The sequence below is a fragment of the Diadema setosum genome, chromosome 15 (genome assembly GCF_964275005.1).
Source record: "Diadema setosum chromosome 15, eeDiaSeto1, whole genome shotgun sequence".
Lineage (NCBI taxonomy): Eukaryota > Metazoa > Echinodermata > Echinoidea > Diadematoida > Diadematidae > Diadema > Diadema setosum.
The window spans coordinates 32,885,866-32,913,843 of record NC_092699.1 but is presented as its reverse complement, the minus strand read 5'-3'; the positions used below and the strand labels follow the sequence as shown (position 1 = coordinate 32,913,843).

Here is a 27,978-nt window from a genome sequence, read left to right as displayed (position 1 = left end):
GCTCATACGAGATCAAAGAATCAAGATGGCAGCCTCCAAGTTCCACGGGCTCACTGATCGAATCCGCATACCCCAGGGTGGGGAGAAGGTATACAAAGACGAATGTGCATACTGCTTCGCCAATCCGGTGAGTTATCTCTGGATATGTGTGTTAAATTATTACTTTTTTTTTTACATCGCAGATGTACATTGTAGAAACTGTTCGTAGCATCGCATATAAAATTACTCCCTGTTCCGAACGTTCAACGCCGCTGTACGCACAGACAGCTATGTCACGATGTGTTGTAGATCGACCACACACCTCACCACACAGCACAGCTGCACACACATACTGCGTCTGCACACATTCACACTGTGCACTATAACACTGCACTGCACTTCACATGTGGGCCGGGTCGGGTCTGCAATGTTACTAGTACAAATTGTACTAGGCTCCTAAAGGTAAACGCACAGTCATGAGATATGGTCCTATGGAGAACGTCCGTGGCATTCAGAGACTCCAACCCAAAGTACCTTCTGATCTGGAGATTCTCCCGCCTGAAACCCCTAGCAAACGGGAGACTCAAAGTTGATGTGTGCGAAACGCGAAATTCCCAGGGATCTAGATGCTCTCCGGTGCTATCTAAGGCTTATTTTTTCAAGATACGATAGAAATATATATGTAAAAATCCTTTCCAACGGGAGACAAAGAGCCAGGGCGGGAGAAATTAAATCTCAAACGGGAGAACGGGAGATTTTGCAAAAATGGTTTTTCGGCGGGAGATCTCCCGTCGAAAACGGGAGAGTTGGAGTCTCTGGGCATTGTCTCCTAGATTAAAACTTTTGATACCCCTTACACATAGAATTGCATGCTCTTTGACATCTCATAGAGTGGTTTCTGAATATCTCGCAAAACATGTCATTAAAAGCTAAATCCTCACCTCGACCAGAACTGTACACACCCTTTATAACTTTGTCAATTTCCTATCCACTTTCATTTTTTGTTTATCTGTTCTTTGATTCCTTCTGGTTATCTTTCCCTCCATTTACCCTTTTTTGTTTTCTTTCCTCTCCAATGTCTTTCTTCATATTTTTCCATCTAATATATATATTTTTTTCTTTATCTCTTTTCAACCTGTCAATCTTTTTCTTTCCCTCCTATTCAGATTTCCTTTCATCCATTTTTGTTTTGGAAATACAATCTCATATCTGCTTTTTTATTTTCAATTTTTATTCTTTTGTGGAGAATTTGAAACTACCCAATATATTTATACATATTCTTTCGTGTCTAACCTCCAAAAATTATAAGTAATCGGTTGGGACAACACAAATATCAACAAATGTAAACAAAGGAATTAATTAGATAATCGATTATGTTCTTTTATTATTAAAACAATAAAATATCAGATTCTCCAATGGATTTCTAAACCTGAACTTGAAATTATATATGTTTGTAAACAATGACAAAAAATGAGTACTTGATAATTGAATTGAGATTCAAAATAAATCTAATAAAAATAAGAGACCACGTTTTACACTCTCTGAGAACTTCAATATACACTCATCTAATTAAATTCTAACATAGATCACTTTACACTGTAGGAATGCTCTATTAATAACCCCTAAAAATAAGGCAATGGAATGTTAATCTTTTACAATTGAAAATATTATTAAATAGATCTATATACGAACGGGTGGCCAGGAGAGATCAGGCTCTGATGAGAAATGTCTTTGGAATAACCTCATTGCAGGTAGGAGACAGTGCACGGTGATAAACGATAGCGATCCGGCAACGATGCAACAGGTAGCGATGCAACAGTAGAAATAGCGATAGTGATGTAACAGTTCTAGGAGATGAGAAACCAAGGAAAACAAGGTAGTGATGAGGGAGCCCTCAGAAAGAGTCAGGAAACGATGAGATGAGATTAGATGAGATGATATGAGATGAGATGTTGCCAGACAGATCAAAGAAATCGCGTGATGATGAACAACAAAGTCCGAAATGAAAGTGTCTCTGAAGGAAAAAACTGCGGCAAGCTCTCTTCGTAATAAATAAAAATATCGGGAAATTATAGGATCATCTCCTGCCTTGAATATTGACCAGTAAGTAAGTAAGTAAGAGAGAGCGTGAGTATGAAACAAGATAGCTATCTCATTCTTCCCAATGCGTTAGTAGAATCTCACGTCTTAGCAACGACATAACAATACTAAGATTTGAGCGCAATGCGCTCAGACAACGCACAAAGAGGCACGCCTCAAATAGCACAGCGCTCATTATTACTTAATAATAGAATGCGCATAAAACTTAATTACAGGTACATACATCATAATCATACATTTAATGTACATACACCGTGGCTAAATCACAGGCAACAATAAGAACATGCTACACTTTTTTGCTTTCATTGGCTAATGAAATCTTTCTTTCATTTACAAATACAATGTATGTTTGTATGTTTTTGCACTTTCTTTTGAGGCAAGAAAAATTCATGTTTGGGCAAGTGTTCTGCAACAATCTGAAAATCTGCTTGTCCAACTGAGCATAAAGTACAAAGTAGTTAATGCACATTGTATGGTTGTAATAAAACTGGAAAGTTTTTTTTTTTATGATAGAAGGGGAAACGGTACTCATACATTGCAGATTTGTAGTGAAATAAATTGAATCCAAATAAAAACTTCTAACTGTTATTCTCAATGTAAAGTGGGTGGAACATCTTTTCGAGTGATGTAGGGTTAGTTCTTTATTTCTTCTGTAAATACTCAGGTGTATTACTGTAAGATTTCAAGTATAAAAAAGATATGGAAAGATATTATTCTTCCACCATACAGAATTTGTGACTTTTGAAAACTGGACGTACATTGGGAGAATGATGCAATATGGCTGAGGTTAATAATGTATCATTGTACAGCTGTAGGTTTTCATTTTTTCGTATGTATGACATCCTTGCCATGATCTTTATCTTGCCATTTATTTTTTATATTTCATCTGACTGTAATTCTTTGTTTGTGTATTTGTCTGTCTATTTGTTTCAGGAGCATGAGACAGGCTTGTATGTGTGCATGAATACTTTCCTTGGCTTTGGGAAGGACTACGTTTACAGATACTATGAAAACACCAAAAACCGTGTTTTCCTACATCTGAAGACGATCAAGAAAAAGGTACTTGCAGGACATATCTTGTTTCCTGTCTTTTTTTATATGTGCGTGTGTCTTTTTTTTTTGGGGGGGTGGTCTTTTTTACTTTTCCACAACACTTTAATACTGGCAGTGGTCTGATGGTCCCAGATTGGTGAAAATCACCGTCAGGCCAATAACTTTTCAGGAATTGCCAAATTGTCTGGTCTGACATGAGCAGCAGAAAAAAAAAAATGATGACATTGTTGGGGTCAGTCAGGGAAAAAAAAAATGATCAGGAACAGTGAATATTTTTATTGCAATGGATTGACAATTTTCCCTCTACATCAATGTAGATATTCAAGCACTGAATTATTCAAATGCAGTGTTCATCAGCTGGATACAAGAATTTCATGAATGTGAAGGGCCAGTAGATTTTAGGTTCAGAACAGTAAAAGTGGAAAACTGGGTATATACTGGTCTTACAGGGACTTGTCAGACCAGAAGAAGAAGTTCAAGAAGAAAAAGATAGGGTTTGTGTGCAGCCCTGTTTTCCATTATTCAAAAAAATTATTGAGCCTCTCTGTAGTATGATTGCCTCTGGAGTAAAGTTTTTGTTTTTTCTTTTTTATCTACATGTATTCTTTTTGTGCCATCAAGATTTAAATTTCAAGGTGCTTAATTTTTATCACTTGGCAGGGTAAGATCAGTTTTGCCTGTTTTGAATTTTGAAGAGGGTCAAGGCATGATTTCAGCAGAGCACAGACCATCAAACCCAAGTTTCAAAGAGAGAAATGATAATCATGGTTATTATTAATAAATCAGACATTTGATATACAGCAGTGTTACCCCTGATATAAAGTACCTCATAAGTAATAACTTGTTTGTAATAAACTAGCATAGAAAATAAATGATTATGATGGTACTTGCATATCTTTTCTGCAATATAGTATGCATGTATTAATATTCAGTAAGGACATTCATGATATAGAATTTAACTAGGATGTGCTTGTTACTGCCAGATGGTCCTTATGTAGACTACAGTGTAACAATGTAATGAGGGCTTTATCTTGGTCTAATTTGTTGTTCTGCAGTTTCGTTGTTAATAATCTGGATGCATTTATTTTTGTATTTCGCTCCTGTAGAAACCTAAGACCGAGGAAGAAAAGGAAAAAGAGAAACCAACAAGACTTGCCATTGGTAAGACAAAATATAGCAGGGTTTTTGCGGTCATGAAAAACTTGAAAAGTCATGGAATTTTCAAAAAAAATTTTCCTGGCCTGGAAAAATAATGCAAAATGCAAAATTATATAGTATATATTATGGAAAAGCCATGATACTTTAGAATTGTGTATATTTTTGCCTTTTATTGATGTTCTTCTTTTTGCAATGTAATTTTATTTTTGAGGAAAACATTTCATCAAATAAAATCGGGCTAACTTGCTTGCTGCAGACAGTGTTACAGTGTAGGGTGGTATACACACTGTAACTTTATATGGACACTACTATATAGTAGAAGATTTTCATTTGTTTACTACTAACCACAAAGGTTTTCATGAAGTAATTGTCTGGAAAGAGTCCTTGATTTCTATGATTTTCCATGGGAAAGTCATGGAAAAATCAGAGAATTTATTTTTTGTAAAACATGCAGGAACCCTGATAGGCATGATTATTGAATGCATAGTTTGTGTACATAGGACACCTTGCCGTATGTCAAATGCCTGCTTGATAGCTTCACATGAATTCTATTTTTTTTCTCTCATATTCAATTTCTTGTCATATGCAATGTGTTGGCTCATTATATTGGGGTCATTGTACAGCTGTATATTCTCTTTCAAGTTCAAATACATTATGTACCATCACTCGTCCAAACTACAATATACAACTGTACATACAACATGTACATTTGTATTAAACTCTCTGTATACAAGAGAATACAGTGTACTTGTTTGCCAGTTGAGATTATATCCTATGAATTATCCAGTCTTGTGTGAAGAATAGGATAATTTACTGATGTTTTCAAGTTTATTGATATGTGTTTTTTTCCTGTTATGATGAGTAAGACTTTCCGTCCCTCTTCATAATAAATACATTCATGTAATAGTAGAAGTTATAGTAGAAGGTATAATAATAGTAGAAGTAGTGTCAAGATACAATGTAATCTTGGAATTCATAACATGCCAACACTAACGTACTGTCAAAAAAAAAAAAATTGAAAGCACCAAACAGTTCAATATTCATAAAAGAAAAAAAAGACAATTAGAGAAAACATGCCTGTATGAAAAATTGAGAAGAACTGATTATACCTCACAGATAAGGTATTTTGATCTGTTTGGAAAATTCAGTACATTGTATAAAACAGCCCTATTATAATATACCTGTATGTTGAGGCCCCATCGGCCTATGAAATTTTACTGTCAAGCAAGCTCAGTGAAAGTCAGGATTCAATGATTATAGAGAGATTGTAGTAAGGGATGCTATCATTCACCATGCCATGAATGTCAATATGTATTTAATTGCATGGAGTAGAACTTGTCTGCCATTTTCTCGATGTCTTCTTTTTCCTGCCTTGTCTTGAAGGTGTCGCCGGAGGCTTCGATGTGGAAGATGAGAATCAGTACGAGTACGAGGAGCATAACTCCGTTGTCATCCTCCCCGAGTTCACCACGTTCCCGCTGCCAAATGCAGAGCTCCCTCTCCAGGTACACATGCTGCACTTTTTCATAACACCTGCTGATTGACTTTCAGTTTGGTTGCTCTACGCACACACAGGAATAAGGCAACAGCAACAAAAAAAAAAAAAAACATGCACAAAACATTATTTTAACTTTTTTTTTTTTCTTTTTTTTTTTTTAGCAAAGACAATTACAAACATTGCAGGAAAACACACGGCTGCTGCAACATGTTCAAGAGTACGGTACATGAGGGAATGCAGGTCTTATTTAGGTATCTCATAGCGTGGAGACTAGGCGGTGACCTGGTGGCAACTCCAGTCTTGCTGGTCACAAAAAAGTCTTCACGTCTCCCGGAGACTCTTGGTGTCCAGGGAGTCACAAGAGAATTAAAAATTTTCAATATTTTCGTAGACTTTTTCCAGTCTGCTAATGGTTTCAGAGACATTTCTGTGATGTCTATGTGATGTCTCCTTTAGCATGGCCATGTGGTGGGGACTGATTGTGACCCGCTACAACAAAAGGATCTGAAAGTTGAGGGAGGTCGATTTTTTGAAAATGGCATGACATTATTCCCTTACTCTTCTGCTTTAATTTCATATATAACACAACTCATAAAATTACTCGGTTGCTGAGATACAGGTATTAGTGATTTTATCAGACCATGTCACATGGTCTAGGAAATCAGCGTTTCGAGAAAACTGCCTTCAAAGTTTTCTTTCCGACGCAATCGTAATCAAGGGGAGGTAAGACAGTTTTCACCTCTTGACAATAGAAGGTCTGCTCATAGCAACCTCCGTGATGTTCATTCAATCTTAGCGCCAGCGGTCTACACACAACCAATCAGCAACCAGGATGCCACGCACTGACCAATTAGATCACTCCCTCTTTGCTAGCGGCGGAGTCTATCTGCGGCGCTAAATCCAAATCTTCAGACAAGTTCGTGTTCATTGAAAAATCAGAAAATCATGGCCCAGAAAAATGTTATTTTCTTGCCTTTCCTTTGGTCATTTAGCTTCAAAATTTCGGCAGATGATAGACGAAACATTAGACTGCAACATTATTCCCAAAGCAGAAATTCTATGGTTTTGACTGATTTTGTTGATCTGACTTTAAACTCGATTTTCTCGCCTCAGCTGTCAGCGACTTTCGGATCCTTTTGTCGTGGTGGGTCACAATTTTGTCTGTGAAGTCTCCGGAACATTTCCGCAACCTTGTGGAGACCAGCGGTGACCTGCGACCCAAGGTTGAATATGTTGTGACCCTTTTTGGAGACATCTCAGATATCAACCTGAAGTTACCTTCTTGGTGAGAGCACAAGCCATTGGTCTTGAGTCGTACTGGTGGAGGTGAGGTCTCCTCCGTTAAGATAGGCCTATTACCCTCCATATCTGCAACGTCATTCAAACGGAAATGTATCAGTTCTTGGCGCATCTGCAAGTGTTTCCTCATGAACAGACCTGTTTGGCATTCCTAAGCTAACCGTTAGTCAGCATTTGTTCACAGACACACACTGACTGACTGTTGTGTTCTATAATAAGAATGTTCTTACAATATTTTGCCTATCATGGTACACCGTCAATACCTATCCACTGTTCCTGCCTGCCTGTTGCCACTCAGTGTATGTTTAAGTATGCTGGCACCATGCCACAGTGCATTTTACATCGAGACAGGCACTATGGTCCACTGCAGAAGTTAGTCATGCAGAGCTGATACAAATATGGTATTTATTGCTGATGTAGGCTTGAAAAATAGAGATATATATACCCCTCCCCCCCACACCACCACCACCCACCAGCATCACCTTTGCAAATAAAGGCTGTCTTGCTGGTCATGCTGTGAGATGCTGATCCAAACAGGATGTGACGGTGTGCCCGTATCCTGCCTTGATTTCCGCCGTGGCTCGCTGGGTGACAGTGGCTTGACCTTGCAGAGCGGATACGATTGTATCTAGTGTGCGATCCTGCTACGATGGGAAGCATTGTATGATCTAAAATCCACTTCTCCTGCCAGAGGGCAAAATTTGAGGAGTATGTGAACGTAATCGATAAGCCACAGTGTCACCTGAATTTTCCACGTACAGGAAGACAAAAGTAATTAAAACCTAACTTTCCAGCCTGACCCAGTTGCATGACCACTACCTCAGCAAATTGCAGACTCATGACTCACGCTATGAAACACTGCAGATTTTCTTGAATGCTTGACAGAACAGACAGAGCACTACACGTTTCAAATCGAGTATTAAGTCTGAAACGAAAGCAAGAGATTATCAAGCAGGGGGGTAAGATATGATGTATAAGTTCTTCTTCAAGCTGTCTCCCCTCTGTACAAGTGAAATTTAGATAGAGTATACGTAGGACTCATCTCCTACGGGTCAACAAACATGTCAGAAACGGAACCAGCAGAAATCAGACCTGCCATCTACTACTTCTCATGCAGCAACACTGCCACCTGGTTATCCCTGGTGGCTGTCAGTGTTTTGTTTTTGTTTTTTTCATACTATTGAATAGAAGATCAGTTTAAAAAATAATTTTAAGCTGAAAACATTTTGTACTGCACATCAGTTGTGCGAGTATACTCCAAGGAGGTTCTCACAGTATCGGAAGAATACAAAGAAGAAGATCAGTTTCAATTTTTTATTGCCAATCTGCAGGGCGCACTTAACCCGTTCGATACTAAATTCTGACATCCCCATAAACTTCACACACAGGCCACCAGGTTCTCCCAATGGAATGGGTTAAGAAGTGAATCTCCATACACGTAGGTCTTAGATTATCTCAGAATCATTTAAATTCAAGTATGTAATTGGATAAGAGTGGTTTAGAAAGGCTTGGAGGAAAACGGCATAGATTGCAACAGGTTGCAGGTTACTCCTGGTGTGCCCCTTTAAAATCTCTCTTCATGGTTTCAAAGGTTCTAAAGTGCTATGCCACACCATGGTCAAGTTGCTTTACCCCTTTCTGTGCCAGAGGTGTTTTACAGTGTGTACAATGCTATTGGGTTTTCTGTGCCAATCAACACTCAAAAAGAGTTATGACTAGAGTATTCTTCAAACAAACAGAATGGCAGAGATTTCATTTTTAGCCTAAAATACGGAAGGTATTGAATTGTAAGATTTTACTTTTTCCCCCCCATGAAGCAGTGACATCAGTAGCAGTCACATATATGCAAATTAGATGAGGCAATGATGTCACAGCCTCACAAAACTTCCCATTGACCCACATGCAAATCTTCACTGATTTCCTTTTATGGACATGAGAACAGTAAGGGCAATTTGATATCCTTTACCTCAAACTTTTGTTGTGTTGTAATAACCTAACAATAATTACTTTGAAGGGGTGAGAGTTACAGTTTCTCTATTGGAAACCAAAATGATTATATTCAGGATATTTTTTAGGGCACGCCAATGAGAGATATATTTGATAATTGATAACATTATTCCCTCAGCTAATGTAGAAGTGTGGTTGCAACTGTTACCACTGTGTGTTGACGCAGGAGAAGGTCCAAAATTGTGCATCTCTCTTCTTTCAAGTCCAAATGGGATGAAACTTTATACTCTTTTATACTCCATTTTTTAATTCAGCTTCAACATGCAATGGAATTGCACTTTTACTTATCAATTCTGTTCTGCAGGTGCAACTTTCAGTTGCAGGAATCCTAGCAGCAAACTCAGCCTCCAAGACAGAACAGATCCAGGCCTGGGAGGGGGATGCAAAGATCATCTCAAAGTAAGTGGAGTCAAAGGTCAGATTTGGCAGTGAGCGGCTGTCTAGTTTTTAGCCAAGAGTGATTGCTTGAAAGCATGTAAATGTTCACAGAAGTATTAAGACTTCTTCTGAATGCAAGATTTCAATGTCTGTGCATACGATTTAGATCAGATTATTGTTGCTTCTGTTATTTGTGTTTATGGACAATGTATTGTGTTGTATTTGTGAATTTGTGTGCACATAAGATGGTAGTATCTTTATAACAACAAATTATGGAAAGCTCATTTGAGATTTTCACCACACAAAATATTATGCTCAGGTTACGTCAGAGCTGATTTGAAAGTATGAATTCATGTTGGTGGAAATCAACATTAGTTCCATCAATTAAACATTGCCATCTGTTCTTCTGTAAGTATGCAACAAATTAAAATGGACCAATACAGCGATACATGAGCTATATATTTTTAAGATCAAATTACTTGCCATCATATAGTTACAGATTGTAATGAGATATATATATATATATTTTTTTTAAATGCATGGCAGTTGTCATTTTTTTTTTGGGGGGGGGGGATGGGGAGGAGTGGGGAGGGGGGCATAGCTTATTAGAAGCAAGACCAGAAACATTTGCGACATGAAACTTTCTCGAATTGGAACTGATGGCCTTTTTCGTAGCAGGAGATTTCTCCCAATTGCCGCAGGCATTCAATACAAGGTGTAGACAGAACCTTTTGTGTGTATTTTACTTTTGCAAATCTTGCTTGGCTCCTTGCGAAATTCACAAAAGTTCCATGCACGCAAAAATTTCTGGTTTTACAGTATTGAGGGTAAGAAGCCACACTTTGAATGTTTCCTAATCAGATTCAGTGCTGAGATTAGCCATTGGGTACAAAGTAGGACTGCAAGAATGTAAAGTGATATCAACCAGTTGAGGACGGTTTGATTTTGCTATAACACGCATTTCCCATAGACGCTTGCCCGAGTATACTCGGTTTAAAGAACACACACACACACACTCATTTTATGAGAAATGTAAGTTCATATGTCTTTCACATCAATGGCCAAAAATAGCACAACATTTTGAGAGTGTCTTGATGAGATAACCAGATTTTGATCTGCTGACGCCATAATTCTCTGGGCTCACGTACTTGGCTGTGATTTGTCCACATGTTGCAAGAGTAGAGGTGCACTGGCAAGTCTCGTGAGTAAAAAAGATTGTTGGAAATTACAATTCAGTGTTTGTGCACCAATAGAGTATAGGAGTCTCACCGGGAAATGCCAAAGGTTATTTTGTTTGGCAAACTTTTCAGCCATTTTTGCCCAACAGTTGGCTCACAGCTGATGTCAGTTTGATTCTTCAGTACAGCTATTTAGATCTTTTACATGGTCAGTTACGTTATTTGAGTTACATGGTACCCTACTGCAGTGCCCAAGTAAACATGGAGCTACGGTAGCTCCATGCTTAGAATAAGACAAACCTCTGTGGTGTGAGAGAAAACATCAATCACATAAAAAAAGGAACAACATAAAGCAGCACTTTTTCTTCTTCTTCACATGGTACAATATGTCTCAGATTGATACCACTTTGGTGATTACAATGTATGTATTTCTGGTTGCAGGGGCGAACAATGCGATAGAGAGGTCATTTTCAGACAGCATTTAACAAACTGCATTGTCTAGCTGGTCTTTAAAATCAGAGACGTCTTTGTCATAAAGGAGAGAAGTTTACAAACCATACAAAATGAGCTACAGCTTGCCATTGTAATCGGCCACAGAAGCAAACCGATGCTGATTTAATCCACTTTGTAATCAGATTGTAAAGAAATATGTGTATAGATTAAGATATCTTTCCCACGGACTGTTCACTCTAGGCATGCAGCCAACTTGCTCCAGTTGGACAATGGGGTGAAGGTGCCCCCTAAGGGCTGGAAGTGCTGCATGTGCGACCTCCGAGACAACCTTTGGATGAACTTGACCGACGGAATGATCCTCTGCGGTCGTCGCTACTTTGACGGCACCGGCGGCAACAACCACGCGGTCGAACACTATGAAAAGACAAAGTACCCCCTCGCAGTCAAGCTGGGGACAATCACGGCCAACGGAGCTGGTAATAAGCGGCAGACTATTTCATACTTTTCTCTGTTAGCAGTTGATGATGTTCAACAGCTATCAACTCTGTGTGATGATAATACAAATAATCCAAATTATACAGGGCATTTATATAGTAGAATTTTCCACCCGATAGCGACTTTGGAAACTGTAAAAGTGGAAATTTTTGTGGTGTTGAAATTTTCACGCATTTCGCGCAACCAGAAACTAGCGCGAAAATAAAAGCACGCGAATATTTTTGCTTACCATGTATTCCTGTGCGTGATGTCTTGATTCCACGGAATTAAAAACATGCAAAACTCTTCTTACCCGGCCAAGCGCAAAAAATTACTCGCACGAAAATATCCACTTTTACAGTAGTGTGAAAGGCACAAGGTAAAGCTGAGTGTGTTTTGAATCGATAAAATGTTGCAGTGGGTTGATAATTTGACTAAATCCTGACTTTGTATTGTGCATTATTTGTTTTATTAAATGTTCACATGATTTAGAATCAATGGCAGCCTTTTTTGGCAAGATTTTCATGCCAGCATCAGCTCCAAGCTTATTGAACTGCCCATGCAAACAATTGCAAAGCATGTGTAATATACAGGCAATACAGCTACAGATGAACGGTCGTTAGTACCTGTCATTAGTATACTAATGCACAGTGAAAAGTAAAATTTGGCCTATAGGCAAAATGAAAGACTGATGACATGATACCTCTCATCCAACCGTTCTATTAGGGTCCATATTATCATTTCTAACACTATGTATTAAACTGGGCTTGTACAGGTATTTTTGTCTCATGCATTCAGTCAAAAGTATACCTGTAGTAGGCCATACTCCATTTTTGTTTGTTTGTTTGTTTGGTTGTCTTTTGCCATGATTTATTCTGTATCATAGGATGCTGCTAGTAGCTTGTCTCTGTAGTGTATCATTTCAAGGGCCATGATACATAACTTCAGTATTTAGAAATTAATGTGTTCTGTCTCTACCCCCAAGAAATACACTGCTTCACCTGTTTAGGACGCACTGATTTTGCTACAACACGCATTTCTCATAGACACCTCACCGAGTATACTCAGGACTCTTCCTCAACGGGTTAACCTGAAATACATTTCAAAATACCTCTCTTAATCCTTTTAACCCCACCATTTCAGAATGCCAGTGGAATGATATGAAAACATGTCACCCATGGTACTGACAAAGTTAACTCTGTGTGTTTTGTTTTTGCAGATGTTTACTCATACGACGAAGATGCCATGGTAGAGGACCCTTTCTTGGCGAAGCACCTCGCCCACTTTGGCATCAACATGATGATGATGGAAAAGGTACCAGCACTACCCCAGTGATTCATTTAACCTTTTACCCGTTACCCTTCAAGACCCGTTTAGCATGGGGACACCATGGGGTGGGAAGGCTCTCCTGTCTGGATATATTTGAGAATCCCTGTAACAAATTGTGTACAGCTTTATCACTGATTTCTATCTCTCGACTGAAGTCGACTGTTGCCAATGATGAGCTTTACGCTTCGATGCCCATATTTGCGGACATGTGACTGTCGGGCGCTACATGTATTTTTGGTTTTTGAATGCCCCCAATAGGCAGCAAATTCAATTTCACCACCTTCCCCCCCCCCCCCCCCCACTTTCAGGGCTTTAACTTGGCAAGCTATTTATCAATATCTAGCTAGTCCCCCAACTTGAAACTTTTCTAATGTAAAATTTGACAAGTCACTATTGAGATTTAAACCCTTACTGTACTTCTGCTTCTGCTTTACCAATTAGCATGCATGCTGCAGTGCTATCTTTACCGATTGGCTTTAATAGACATCTGGAAAGTGGTTGTCAATGAATAGAGATTACCTAATCCCCCTTAATCCCTATTGTGTTACCATGGCCTTCCTGTTGAACGGAGGCACAATGATGCGCATAATGGGCTTGCTAAATCTACACCACCATAAAGTCAAGTATGATTAGTTTCTAAATGCTGATGGAAAAGATTGGCAAGTTAAGCTAAGTGCCTGGCCACGTAAAAGGTTGGCAGTTCCACAGTCCCCCCATGAATAGTTTGGGGATATAACTGCTGCTACTGGATTACGTAATCCTTGTTCACTTTACCACAAGATTCAGTACATACAGAAAGTGCTGATTGGTGGAGAAGTCGTGGCTGTCGGATATAATGATTAGTAAATAAAGCATGGTAAGGGTTTAGAAGACAAAGGTCTTTTGGAACCATCAGCACAGCTACGTACCTTTAGAAAGACCCCTGTATATTTTCTTAGATATGGACATTAACTACCGCCCCCCCCCCCCAAAAAAAAAAAAAGAAAGGGAAAAAAAAAGAGAAGAAGTTAGAATTCATTTTTGTGATTTGCGTTACAGAGGTTTACGCTAGTAAAACTACTGTAAAGAAAATATTTTGATATATGTCTGCTTCCAAACAATTTTTATTTACGGCAAAACTGTCAAGTACAATATCTAATTTTGTTTTTGTTGTTTTTAGAGTTCATGGTGTACAGAAAGCATTTTGTACTGTTAATTTTCTTCTTTTTTGTGAAAGAAAACAAAATTCACCTCTGTGTAGTAAAATTTGCATTTGCAGGGGATGTAAATATTGTAGAGCTTTATAGTTATCAATATCTTAAATTTGTTCATGAATTTGCAACACATGGGCATACAAATGCAGAAATCTAACAGTGACAATGGTGAGATTTGATACCACAACTGTTCTTTGCCCATCAGGCATGGACGAAACAGATTCCAGAGTGTCAGTGGTGCACAAAAATGCTGCTGTAGGATGGTGTTATAATAAATTCCTGCCTATTTATTTCCATATTTCAATCTCTCTTTCTCCGATGGACTACAGACCGACAAGACTATGACAGAATTGGAGATAGACCTGAACATGAGGGTGGCAGAGTGGGACACAATCCAGGAGTCCGGCTCTCAGCTCAAGCCTCTCTTTGGACCTGGACTAACAGGTCTCAAGAACCTCGGCAACAGGTGAGTGACGTTGACTACAGCAACACCAAATTTCGCCAACGATTGACAAAGTGCCCTTCATCGATGTAACTAAACAAACAGTCAGTGAGCCAATCAGTCGCATTAGTATAAAAACTTAACTTGACATCTTGAACACCAGTCTTGGTTGGCACACAATTTATCATATCAATCCATTGAGGACGAGCCCCAAGTATACTTGGGCAGGTGTCTATGGGAAATGCGTGTTGTAGCAAAATCGGTCTGTCCTTAATGGGTTAAATCAAAAATGAGTATTGAAAAGGAGCAAAGACCACTTATCATGTCAGTTCCTTTAGAGGAGGCTCTTTCTTGTGCATCTGAGCAGTGCACCAATATTTTAGATTGCAAGAAACAGAGAACTTGATAATTGCAGACAGATGAAAAATTCCCACATGACATACTCTTCTGCTCCATCATATTTCATGCATATGTACAGAATATTTTGATGTGTGTTTCTTTCTTTGTTTTTCTTGTTGTTGCAAAATTTGCGGGTCGACAGGTTAAAGCTAAATTATCAACTTGTCAAAACATCACCTCTCATTACACAAATGAGCTGTACCTCTCCTAGGTGGGAAATCACAATTTTTTTCTCCTAAAAAGGATAGATATTAATAACAATGTTTATTTTTCATTCCATCATTCTTGATTGCGAACTTTAGCCATTTGTGAATTTGTCTCACAAGTTCCAATTAGCAAAGGATTATACTTGTGAATTAAGTGGCAGGCATATGCAGTACTCTTGGCTGTGAAGTCTGCATTGATCCACTGTGAGATTCTGCCCTGTTGCCTTCCTATTTGTTGGAGTGATACAATGTATATAACTTTTACTAGATATGATTTCCAGCTTTGATAGATTTTGTACATGTTGTGTGATGTAATCATTATTTGTATGTGTATTCTGCAAACACATCATAAATGATACATTTAAATCTCTCAGTTTTGTTTTAAAATCTTCTCTTCTTTTTTTTTTTCCTTTGGTTTGCAGCTGCTACTTAAATTCTGTGATGCAAGTCCTTTTCAGTATTCCAGACTTCATCACGAGGTAAGATTATCATGACTTCGTGTATATTTACTTTTGATTATCGATATATTCCTGTAACAGTGAGTCCAGTCAGATTTGGGTTGTTTCAAAGGTGAAAAGCGCCTCAATTTGCCTTCTAGCATGTCTTAATTTATTACAAAATGCACCATTTCTGGTACAGGAGTGTTAAACATGTGATCGATGCATCTAACAAGCTGATATGCTAATGTTGATATACAGTACATCATTAATCGTCATCCTCTACCTCCATGGATTTTGAAAGATACTAAAAATATCAATTTGAAAGATGCCACTCTTTGCTGATACATATGTATCATTGCTTAATCTATGGAGTAGGCCCTACATAACCTTGGTACGTGTATCACAAATTTCATGTACTGTATGAGAAAATTGATTCATTTGGTTTTGCCTTGTCTTGTTAAAGTCACCATATCAGTTATCCAGGCACATCATGTTTAGCAAAAGAAGTAGATCTTTTTTATTACCTGCAAACAAAAGGTAACCCTGTTAGGTACTACATACGCCAAATTTTTCACAAGGTTTTCAGTATTGCGAATTTCGCGAGTCGGGTGCTATTTGCAACATTAAAGGACAAGTTCACCTTCATAGACATGTGGGTTGAGTGAATGCAGCAATATTAGTAGAACACATCAGTGAAAGTTTGAGCAAAATCGGACAATCCGTTAAAAAGATATGAATTTTTGAAGTTTCTGCTCACTCAAGGCTGGATGAGAAGACTACTATAGCTTGTGATGTCACATGAGTACAACGATATAAAGAAAGAATAAAGAAAATTCAACATATTTTCACTTTTCTCGCATAACAAAAGAACACTTGACTTCTCTCTTTCAGAAGGCAGGGGGAATATTATTACCCTTAACATATGTCAGTTACAAGTCAAAGAAATGTGCACTTTATTCAAAAGGTAAAGTTTTGTGAAATTCTCTTTTTATTTTCCTTATATAGTTGTACACATGTGACATCACACACTGTAGTAGTCTTCTCTTCCAGCAGTGACTGCGCAGATACTTAAAATATTCGTAACTTTTGAAAGGATTGTCCAATTTTCCTCAAACTTTCACTGATGTGTTCTACTAATATTGCTGCATTCTCTCAATCCGTATGTATATGAAGGTGGACTTGTCCTTTAAAGACAGGCAAAAATAGTGACTCTGATCCCAACATGAATGTGAAGTGCATGCATGCATTTCTCTGTTCAGGACTGTACTCCACGATCATGAATTTAACCATTTAGGAATAATCAGGAAGTCCTGATTCATGAAAACTTCGACAAGTTGCTTGAAATACTCAGTGTTGTGGGTATCTTGCTCCTTCCAGATACGCAGCAGCATCAGAACAAATATTTGCATTAGGAACTTCTACCAGAGATCCAACTGGTGACTTCAACACACAAATGTAAGTTAAACGTGAATTCGGTTCGTCTTTTTACCTGCGACAAGTTGTGAAATCTCTGTTCAAAGCAGCAATATCCGTCCAAGCTCTCTGTCTCTACAACCTAGATACTTGATATCTTCTTCTTCTTTTTTTCTTCTTCTTCTTTTTATGCCTCGGCCATCAATGTGTCGCTGGAGGCATTTTGTTCTGAAATCTTTTGAAGACGTGGGCCCTGTTTTATGAAGAGTTGAAATTTATCATAAATTTGATTTCAACTGTAAGTCTATGGCAGCCTGTGTGGTAAGGAAATTTAAAATCGATTTTATCTTTTGATAAAACGGGGCCCTGGTAGTGTGGTGATTTTGATTCCATGGAGTGGGAAGGCAGGTTCAGCTCGGATGTATTTGAGAATCCCTGTAAAGAATTGTGTACCGTGTGTTATCCCTGATCTCCAAGTAAGTATTGTACACACACAGCCAAAGATTCTCAATTGCAGTTGACTGTTGCCAATAAGCACACGCTTCAATGCACATATTCGCAGATGGGCACTATTTGTGGTTTTGGAATGTACCCCGGTGGGCAGCGAATTAAGATTTAATCGGGCCACCCACGTCTCCCCACACTACGGCGTTTTTAAGAGGCCATGTAGCATTTTATGCTGTATGAATATGCTGTGTTCTTATGTTTGACAAGTTGTATGTGCAGGGGTACGAGTCTGTCTTTTTGTATAGATTAGTACATTTAGTTTTGCATGCACCGATTTCATGGCCATTTAGGCACAGGAGATGCAGTATGGTTTACTTTTACAGAAATTATGTGTTTCTATTGTCTTTTGATAATCTGGTGTTTTAATGCATTCTCTAGTGAACTTTGTTTTCTTGTGTGAATTGCCTTCAGGGCCAAGCTTGGCTTTGCCTTGATATCGGGGGAATACTCAAGAGAGCCAAAGACTGAAGAGGGTGGGGACCAGACAGCGCCCAAGGTGAGACCCATTTCACACTTAGAAATTGATAATCAAAAAAGTTTTAAGACATGATCTTGTAGATTACTACATGGGTGTCGCATGTGCCAAATTTTGTCGCGATCGCACCACTGATGGCCGAGAAGGGAGAGGTGGAATTAGCCCCCCCCCCCCCCCAATTTAGCATAGCCAAAATGCTCGACCTGTTTAGGGTTAGTTCTCTCATGATCAATTTCTCAAAAATGCTAATGCTGTAGTGCATGATAGATGTGGCTTGTAAATTTGATAGGGTTAAAAACATCCAGATGTCTTTACTAAGGACAGGTTGTCTTTAACTTCTATCACTGAGTTCCTCTTGGTGCTGGTGTTTGTGTTTGTGTTGAACTCAGGGTCAAAAGGGCATTGCCCCTAGGATGTTCAAGAGCCTCGTGGGAAGGGGTCACCCAGAGTTCGCCACTAACAGACAGCAGGACGCTCAGGAGTTTCTACTACATCTCTTCAGCATAATTGAGGTGAGGAAGAAAGTGTCCTGGAAAATTCTGCATGGAGTCTACAATTTTTATGAAAACTTTTGTGAATGGCTTGTCAACATGGAGTGTGTTTCTACTGGACCCCTCGTTACCTTGTCACCAGCATAGGCTGCATCACCTCATACATTGTATTTTACTTCTTCCTGAACTGTTTCTACTGTGCAATGACATACACGTTGATGGAGGGTTGAGCAAGAGAACTTGCAAAGTGCCATGAACCAGGATCAATTAAATAATGATCAATTTAAGAACGTGCTGAATCTTCTTGTAAGAATTTGAGACTTCCAGCATATCACAAATTCTGTTACTCTTTCTGTTTCCACCGAAAATTGTTCCTCGCATTACCTCACTTTAACCACCGGAAACAGTGGAAGAAAAATCTCCTCGCATAACCTGGGCAAACAAAACTGGGAGGGGGAGGGAGAAAAAATTTGGTTTATATTTTGATTCTGAACGGGATCTCCTGGTTTTACTCTCTGAAGAGAAACAGTAGAGGGCAGGAGAACCCTTGCGACAGTGTCCAGTTTGAGATGGAGGAGCGCGTCCAGTGCTCGCAGTCTGGTCAAGTCTCCTACAAGAAGAGAAAGGACTACCTCCTCGCTCTACCCGTCCCCCTGGAGGCTGCCACGAATCTAGGTGGGTTTAGAAAGTGACCTCATCACACAAAATTCCCAATGTTCATGTATGACAAATGGTATGATTTTCAATTTTATGAATACAATTCTCTAGATGTACACTGATATTGGGCTACTTGCGTGGAGCACCCTGTATATTATGATGACATCAAATTTGTCGTTGAAAAATAAATGTTGCATTGTCTCTAATATCTCTGGACAATTAAAAGATACCTAAGTAAGCTGCTTATCGTTGCTGGGGTGATGAGACCTCGTATCTACAAAATGTCAAATGTTCAGGAGAGCAAAAAGAACATGGCAGCCAAAGCACTATATTAAATGGGATAACCTTTCCTCTGACATGCCGTAGTGGCTTCATTTTTGGGCTTAGACAGCTAGGATTTGGACAGGACATCACTAAAGTGATTACCGTATCTGACCGTTAATAAAAAAAAAAGGTCATTTTCACCAAAATTTCAGATATAGGTCTTGTCACCCCAGCGACGTTATGACATGCATCACCGGATGTATATAAAGTGAAGTGGCAAAGTGTGCAGAATGTGAATGTAACTGCTCAGATCGTAAGGTTCTTTGTTAGGCAAGCATGAAACAAAAGAATGTACGCCACATTGCAAGCAGCTGAAACCAAGTTAGCCAAACTATATGTTAGTCAAACTATGTTACATGGCTTCAGGATTGATAACTAGCTCATCCCTACACTGACTCCCCTCCCTTGACAGCCGAGGTAACGGCGTACGAGGCCAAGAAGGCCGAGAAGGAGGCCAAGAAGGAGAGGATAGACCCCAAGGAAATCGTTCGGCCCATCATCAGTCTTCAGTCGTGTCTCGAGAACTTCACGGCCGAGGAGCGGGTGGAAGACTTCTACAGCTCGGCCATCAAGGCCAAGACTACAGCACTCAGGTGAGGGCATGGTGTTAGATCGGTGACCTCAACGAGCAGCTCCAAACCATGCTTTATTTGAGTGTACGGACAAGAGTACAGACTGTACAGTCATTAAATATCATACCAAAATATCAGTAAAAAGTGCCAGTAAAATCAGAGTTGGTATAGAATGTCAAGGTCTGACGTGTTTAAACTTTTGATTGCCAAACCGTATCAAGAAATGCAGAGCTGGTATTTTGAAATTTGATAAACTACATTGTAACCTGGCATGTCTCACCCATATGTACACTAAAAATTTTCTTTCAGTTACATGTGTATGTGTATGTATATGCTTGTGTGTGTGTGTGTCTCAAGTTATATTTCACACATACATGCATATGTGCTGTTGCCTGTGGTAGAATCTGTATGCTAACTGTAGACAGATTATTCTGTTATTCAGCCTAAGATTGATTTTGATTACGATAAAGGTAATACCCACTCCTCAAAAACTCTCATTAATATTTGCGTAGCATGCTTTCTGAAATAAGTTTGTCTTTTCATCGTCTGAGATGGATTATCGGCCTGAGATGGATTATCGGCCTGTCGATCCTCACGTCACAGACTCTACAGCTGTGAGCCTCTGTGATACAGGACCTGACAGAGAAAAACAGTAGACTGGTGGGCACACGCCCGCTGATCTCGTGGCTACATTTGGGTTGCCTGTCTCCAAGATTAAGAGACGGTCAGTTAAGGCGTAGCCAGACATTCCTGTTAATCTGTGACAACTTCCTCTTGCGCAATGTGTATGTGTTCATGGGTGTGTGTGTGTGATATTTGTAGCTATCTAGCTAGAAAGATAGATAGATTGATTTTAGATAGATAGATACATACATACATACATACATACATGGATGGATAGATAGATATCTGATAGATAGATAGATAGATAGACAGACAGATAGATAGACAGATAGATAGATAGATAGATAGACAGACAGATAGATAGACAGATAGATAGATAGATAGATAGACAGACAGATAGATAGATAGACAGATAGATAGATAGATAGATAGATAGATAGATAGATAGATGATAGATAGATAGATATATGATAGATAGATAGATAGATAGATGGATAGATAGATGGATATTGATGGATTGTCAAATGGATGGATAAGTAGACAGACAGAGGTAGATATGCAGATGGAAAGAGATAGATAGGTAGATAGATAGAAATAAAGATGCAGATGTGGAGAGAGATTTATAAAGATGACTCTCTGAAGGTGTATTTTGTGTATGATCACCTTCAAATTACATCTTGAACTACATGCTCCAAATTGTACTGCCCAGGCTTCCATTGTCTTGGTCATGATCTCAGAAATTATCTCCCCCACTTCATATGAGATATAAGTTTGAGACTGTTCAAGTACCATTCAAATGTACAATGTGCAATTCAGATACGTATGGTGTATCTGTTTTAAGAATGGTTTCCAATCATGTCCACCTCTTCTTTGGTATCTTACTGTCTTCTTTTTCTTCTGACAGGTCAACCAAACTAGCCTCATTTCCAGACTTTCTCATTATTCAACTCAAGAAATTCATGCTCGGGGATGACTGGGTGCCTAAGAAGTTAGGTAAGATGCAAACCAAGTGTGGTTGATCTCAAACATAGAATTGCAGTCATGAAATCAGAACATATGTGTGAGAACTGTTTTCTACAAATGACAAGTATCTGTGGTCTGTTGTAATGTTTGTAAATTGTATATAACTATGATATCGTCGGCTGAGAATGATAAGGGCGTTAAGTTGCCACAAAACCCATAGTGTTCAAGACCACTTAACGCCCTTCTCATTGTCAACAGACGATATTTTCATGATAGTATGAACAAGTGCATTTAATCTGTCAAAGAACTTTCTCTAGTATGCACATTTTGACCCTCTACAGTATCTCCCAAATGGTACATGCAGTCAAGGCAAATAATAATGAAATTACTCATCATGTCCTTTGTCTATTTCTTACAAGATATTGATGATGTGCTTGTTTAATAATTCAGTCATTCGCCTGTGTGAATTTGATTGACATTTTGTGTTCTCATCGTTTCTTTGAACCTTGTTTCCGGATCGTGTAGATGTATCGGTTGACATGCCTGACGAACTGGATCTGACAGGGTACCGGGGGTCGGGACTGCAGCCCAACGAGACGGAGCTACCGGAGGAAGCAGCCGCTCCTGAGCCAGGTACTTATCAGAACAAAGATGCGATAATCATGTCAGCAACAAAAAAAGCAGAAAGATTTTTGAATATTAGTGCTGATGGGCTGTACCCAGACCAGTAGGGAATTGGCGACATTTTAGTCATAGAACATTACCTTCATTCTTTCTGAATCAAGTTCTGTGTTATTCTTGGAAAATCAAATAACATCACAATACGTATGAGATTCAGGTGATTAGAAACAAAATCAGAGAACAAATTACCATGCACGAATTTCATCATGAGTGAATGTTATATATTTTCCTAACAAATAATTGTAGCATTCTACTTTCAGTCTGACTGTTTGTCCATCTGTCCATCCATCTGTCAACATTATTTCTCTACATATCTGTCATTCTGTCAATTTTCTCTCTTTACCTCGACAGAGCCTTTCATAGATGAACAAATAGTGAACACGCTCCTTGACATGGGCTTTCCCCTCGAGGCATGCAGAAGAGCGGTCTACAAGACCAACAACTCTGGGGCAGAAGCTGCCATGAACTGGGTCTTTGAACATTCTAACGATCCCGGTAAGGACACCTGTGGGAATATGTCCACTATAATGAGTTGGAAAGGGTCTAGGGCAATTACTCCTGGGCAATTACTCCAGACCCTTTGGGCAATTACCCCAGACCCTTTCCCTTCCCCTAATCCTAATCCTGAACCTAATCCTGACCCTAACCCAAACTCTAACCCTAAACTAGACCCTAACCTTTACTCCAACCTTATCATTAACCAGTATTTAGCCCGGGGGTAATTGTCCTCTCGGGATAATTGCCCAGATACGACTGGAAATGTTGTGTATTGTGTAATGGAGTGCAATGTACAATTATCCAGTTCAAAGTTCCACATAAGCATGATTCACTCTTTGATATGTAAGCCTCCTGACAGTGCATCCAGAGTCACCATGTATTACCTCCCCCCTCCCCCCATGAGTTAAAATTTGTACTTTACACAGAAGAACATCTTTTGATGAAATACTGTTACCATTCAAATCCAGTTCATCTTGCAAGCTTGCACTTTTTATTAATGTTGAGTTGCTGTGAAATCTTAATCTGCATTGTGAAACAGACTTTGCCGCGCCGCTCGAGTTCGGCCAGAAGCAGAAGGCAGACCAGCCAGTGAACGAGGAGAGCGTCGCCATGATCACAGTAATGGGATTCACCAGGGACCAGGCCCTGCGTGCACTCAGGGAAACGGTAGGTTGAGGGCTGCCATTCGACTTCACCAGTCACAGCTGCTACAAATTCATATCCAGTATTAAAGGGACTATACAGTACTGGTTGAGGTGAGGATTCAGCTTGTAACGTTTTGCGAGATATTTAGAAACCACTCTAAGAAATGTTAAAGAGCATGTAATTTTGAAGGGAATCAAAAGTTTATTTGATGAAAATTGGTTTTAGAATGACTGAGATATATCTAAAAACAACGTAAAACAAAGAGATCCTAATAAAAGTCACGGCCTTCAATTCTATTATGATTGCTTTTTCTGATATCTCGGCCATTTCAAGGCCAATTTTCATCAAAGAAATGTTGAATCCTCCTTGAAATTACATGCTCTTTCATATTTCATATTAAAAGAGGTTTCTCATTATCTCTCCAAAAAGTGTTATAAACCTGAATCCTCGCCTCAACCAGTACTGTACAGTCCCTTTAAAGTCATTAGGCGTGGTTACACTGGCAAAAGATCAAGAAATTCTAAGATTGCCATCTCTTGCCAGTGTGAGTGCAAACTTCCCACAAAACTTCCGGCTCAAACTAGGAATATTTCCCCCACCCCACCAAACTTTTTGATCTTTTACCAGTGTGAAGGCTAGAGTGACCGTCCTTGAAGTTGTTTTATATTTTCTTTGTTGGTAGCTATGAACATCTTTGCTATGAAAGATGAGGGTGGTAGATGGCTGTCCATTTTAGGTGTCAGTTTTGGGCGGTCAAATGTTGCTCTACTGTGTAGGAGATATCTTGTTCCCACTGTAATGACTTATTTCAGAGTGTTTCTGAGACAATTGGTGTGTATGTTGTTGACTGTACATGAATGACAATTTTGTTTATTACTTAGCTTTTAGGGAAAATCAGTGTACAGAGAAAATAAAAATGATGATGATGATAATAATAATAATAATAATAATAATAATAATAATAATAATAATAATGATGATAATAATAATAATGAAGACAATACTTACAAAAATAAGAGGAAGAAGAAGAATGAAAATAAATGAATTGAATTGAATAGAATAATGATAGTATTTATGAAAATACACATCTGTTAATGCCATTCTCTATATCACTTTTCTGTTAATAGTGACAGTCTCAAAAAATGTATTTTTGTCCTCATCAATCTTTGCCCGACAGAACTCTAACCTCGAGAGAGCAGCAGAGTGGCTCTTCAGTCATCCAGAGGAGCTGGAGTCCCCTATGGATACGGGACCAGGGGATGGAGCTCAGACGGGAGAGCCAAAATGCCGGGATGGCAGTGGAAGTAAGTCAACAAATTACACTGGTGATGGATGAAGAAACTTAAAGGTGCATGGTCCCGGTGTTTTAGTCAAATGCGTACGCGGGCGTACGGCGCAAGTTTCCTATAGAGACCTATGCTATCGACTCCTCTTTGGCGCTTACGCTGTGGCCCACTTCCCCAAGTCCGAAGAAGTCCGATCCACTTTAGTCAGTGGTCCGATCACTGTTCGGCTCATGATTCAGCTGAGGGGGATGACAGCTTTAGCAAACTTCTTTTGTGATTTCATGATAAGAAGCACATATGCACGCACCCTGGCATTACTACAGACTGCGTGATGCGCAGAGAAGGCAACGTTACTTAGCAACACCTACGCGCTTTACTCTTGATGACAGCTCGACTTCGGCAATCTTCGTATCAATGCTAACGGTGATCGGCAGTATCATCAACAGCGCCCTCTACACTACCGGGACTGTGCACCTTTAAACAAGTTTTAGAGCTGTGATGGCTTGGCGTGTTTATTTTATACAGAATTATTCTCATGTTCAATTTTTTTCACAAACTATACTTGGGTTGAAGTAGAGAAAATTAGAGAAAGAACACAAGATGCTATTTGCATATAATATCCGGAGTGTACAGTTTTATTTATCTCCTGACTTTCGCTGTGTTTGTTCTGTAGTGACTCTCAGTGAATTTCTGATGTGCAATGTGTATCCTTGGATCTTCCATCACTGTGATGTTATGGAACTTTCTGTCATGATTTTTTTTTCTTATTTTTACAGAGTATGAGCTGTATGGGTTCATCAGCCACATGGGAACATCCACATCATGTGGTCATTATGTGTGCCATATTAAAAAGGATGGGAGGTGAGTCATTCTATACTTTTTACTGTATGAAATTTTCTGGTACTCTTCTTTCTCTCTTTTTTTTTTTAGAGAGAGAGAGAGAAAAAAAAGAAAGAAAACATAATATGGAACATCTTGACTAAAAGCATCTTCACTGAAATTCATGTTTTTGATCATACTACAACTTGTATCACCCAACATAACCCTTATATGATGGGAAAACTCACAAAACGTCAGGGAAGGCTGAAAACAAATGTATTGGAATTATTACACTACTCCGTATGCAATGTTCTGCCCATTATGAACTACTGTGCATTTTCACTATACTTGAGAGCATTCTTTTTTCAGTTTTTTTTTTTTTTTTTCCAGCAATCTGAGGGGAATTTCCAGAGTTTTCCAAAGTTGGCAACTATATTTAGATCAAAAAGAGATATTTTAAGTGCTTTTGTCAAATGACTTAGAAAGGACAGATGAAAGACTTGCTGTTAACAGAGATAAAAATTGCAAAGCTGTCTGACAGTAATGCCAGGAGTTGATGTAAATGTCTTCATTTGTGTGCTATCCTATCACTTTCATATCGTTCATACAGGTGGGTGATTTTCAACGACGAGAAAGTGGCTCAGTCTGAAAACCCGCCTAGGGACCTAGGCTACCTCTATGTCTACAAGAGGATTTAACGTTCCATCGTTGATGTCGTCCACCGTTTTGTGATACTTTCTGTTGAACCCCATCAGGGTCAGATTTATGCAAAGAACAGACATTCTTGTGCTGAGCTGCCTTACTGGTCTGTGGGCAGAAATCTGTTCCACATCCAGCAACGCCTGGCGCTCTTTTGTAATGTTATGTTAGACCCACCTCTCCCCTTTCCTATTCAATGCATGATTCTATAGAGAGTCAGAGATTGCAGCGTGGAGGCATTCAGGTTCGCACGACAAAGGAATGCTATTCTCGCATTGCGTAAAAAGCAGGAGATATTGGAAGTATTTGGCAGCAATGATGTCATTAGCGTCCTTCTGCTTTCCACATGCTGAGATTTGCCAGTTTAGATAAGTGCTGGTGTCACGAGCTTCCCTCTGCTTCTGACAAGCTGAGATCCACCCGTGTAGACAAGCACGTTAAAAGCACAGAAAATTCTGCCTGGACATCGTACCCCAGAGGAGATCCAAGAGGTTCATAGAGTGACACCCTTCCCCCTTTCTAGATAGATGCTGGGGCTGGACATACAATTTTCTTCAACGATTGCCTTTGTAACCCATTCTTCAGTAGAAGAAGTGTACATGTACACTGTATGTCTATCTGTGCAAGAAGGTCACTAGTGCAAGAATGTCATATGTGCAACAGTGTCATCTTTCCATCCGTCACTACCAAATGTTTTGTTCTATTGAATAACTTATGAAACCTTGTCATGAATGAGTGATATTAAATTTTTGATAAAGGGTAGATCATCGTACAGTATAGGTAAAAATGGGCATACAGCTACATGTACATCTGTCTTCAAGTAGAGAGAAAAATGTGTGTGTGTTGGGGGGGGGGGAGGTGTGGTTGAATGAAGTCCATGAAATGCCCAGGGTCATGGAGTCTGACACAGACCTAACTAACTAACTACAAACCTGATGGTTCAAGCTAGATGCTTCTGAAATATGGAATTGTTAACCCATTGAGAACGGGCTGATATTGCTACAACATGCATTTCCCAAAGACACCTGCCTGAGTATACTCGGGGACTCGTCTTCAACGGGTTTAATGAATGATGTGTGATGGGGGAACTGTAGAGCATGTGTCGTTCAGCTGCTTGTGGGTTTCATGTTTTTTCAAGCAAGGCATTCACATGCCTCATTCAGCTATGAACTCCTCCTTTTGTTTCTAGACAGAAAACATCATTTTTTTTTTTTTTTTTTTTGGGGGGGGGGGAGGGGGGTTGTTGACCAGATTGTATTTTCTGAGAATGCAACTAAGGCAGGGGACTCTTAAAGAACAGCAAAACTGTTAATAAAATGACATCTGTGTTTTACACTGGAATAAAAAGATTATTATAAGATTCTGTTGAATGCATGAGTAGATGTACATAAAGGAGTGACTTTGTCACCTATAAAAGAATGAAATTTAAGTGGAATAGATTGCTAGTCGTTTGTTTCATAGGAATAAAATGCACAAATTTTCATATGAAAGCCAGATTTCATCCATATATCAATGCTCGACAATACCAGCACTATGCAGGCTCCTCTTACAACTATGTAATGCTCTTCTTGCATTTTCATTTAATCATGTACCTGGAGAAGATAGCTTGCTTGTAGCCTTTTACAAGTTAATATGCCAAAAAGATAGAAATATGTCACCAAATGAAACTTTCAACAGGACTGTGCAAATAAATCATGTCTAAAAGTGTCCAATGTCCTACCACATTTTATAAAGGATG

The 27,978-nt window shown here is 39.1% G+C and overlaps 1 protein-coding gene across 1 annotated transcript; it reads left to right on the top strand.

Moving 5' to 3' along the window:
* Positions 1–25: 25 nt before the first annotated feature.
* LOC140239304 (ubiquitin carboxyl-terminal hydrolase 5-like) lies at positions 26–27,422 on the top strand. Its single transcript, XM_072319177.1, has 21 exons — positions 26–127; positions 3,013–3,138; positions 4,239–4,293; positions 5,674–5,795; positions 9,399–9,493; positions 11,344–11,579; positions 12,797–12,891; positions 14,429–14,565; positions 15,569–15,625; positions 16,964–17,041; positions 17,918–18,002; positions 18,371–18,493; positions 18,994–19,147; positions 19,866–20,046; positions 21,554–21,642; positions 22,138–22,245; positions 22,645–22,788; positions 23,330–23,457; positions 24,614–24,740; positions 25,499–25,583; positions 26,152–27,422. Exons 1-21 carry the CDS (start codon positions 26–28, stop codon positions 26,237–26,239), a joined length of 2,415 nt encoding a protein of 804 aa, XP_072175278.1. The 3' UTR covers positions 26,240–27,422.
* The last annotated feature ends 556 nt before the right edge of the window (positions 27,423–27,978 follow it).

What these genes read in the sequence shown, in the direction of transcription:
- LOC140239304 (XM_072319177.1), top strand. Translation starts at nt 26, where the DNA reads ATGGCAGCCTCCAAGTTCCACGGGCTCACTGATCGAATCCGCATACCC. An exon ending in TGAAGACGATCAAGAAAAAG is followed by an intron (nt 3,139 to 4,238) that starts GTACTTGCAGGA and finishes TCGCTCCTGTAG; the next exon opens with AAACCTAAGACCGAGGAAGA. An exon ending in ATGCCGGGATGGCAGTGGAA is followed by an intron (nt 24,741 to 25,498) that starts GTAAGTCAACAA and finishes TTATTTTTACAG; the next exon opens with AGTATGAGCTGTATGGGTTC.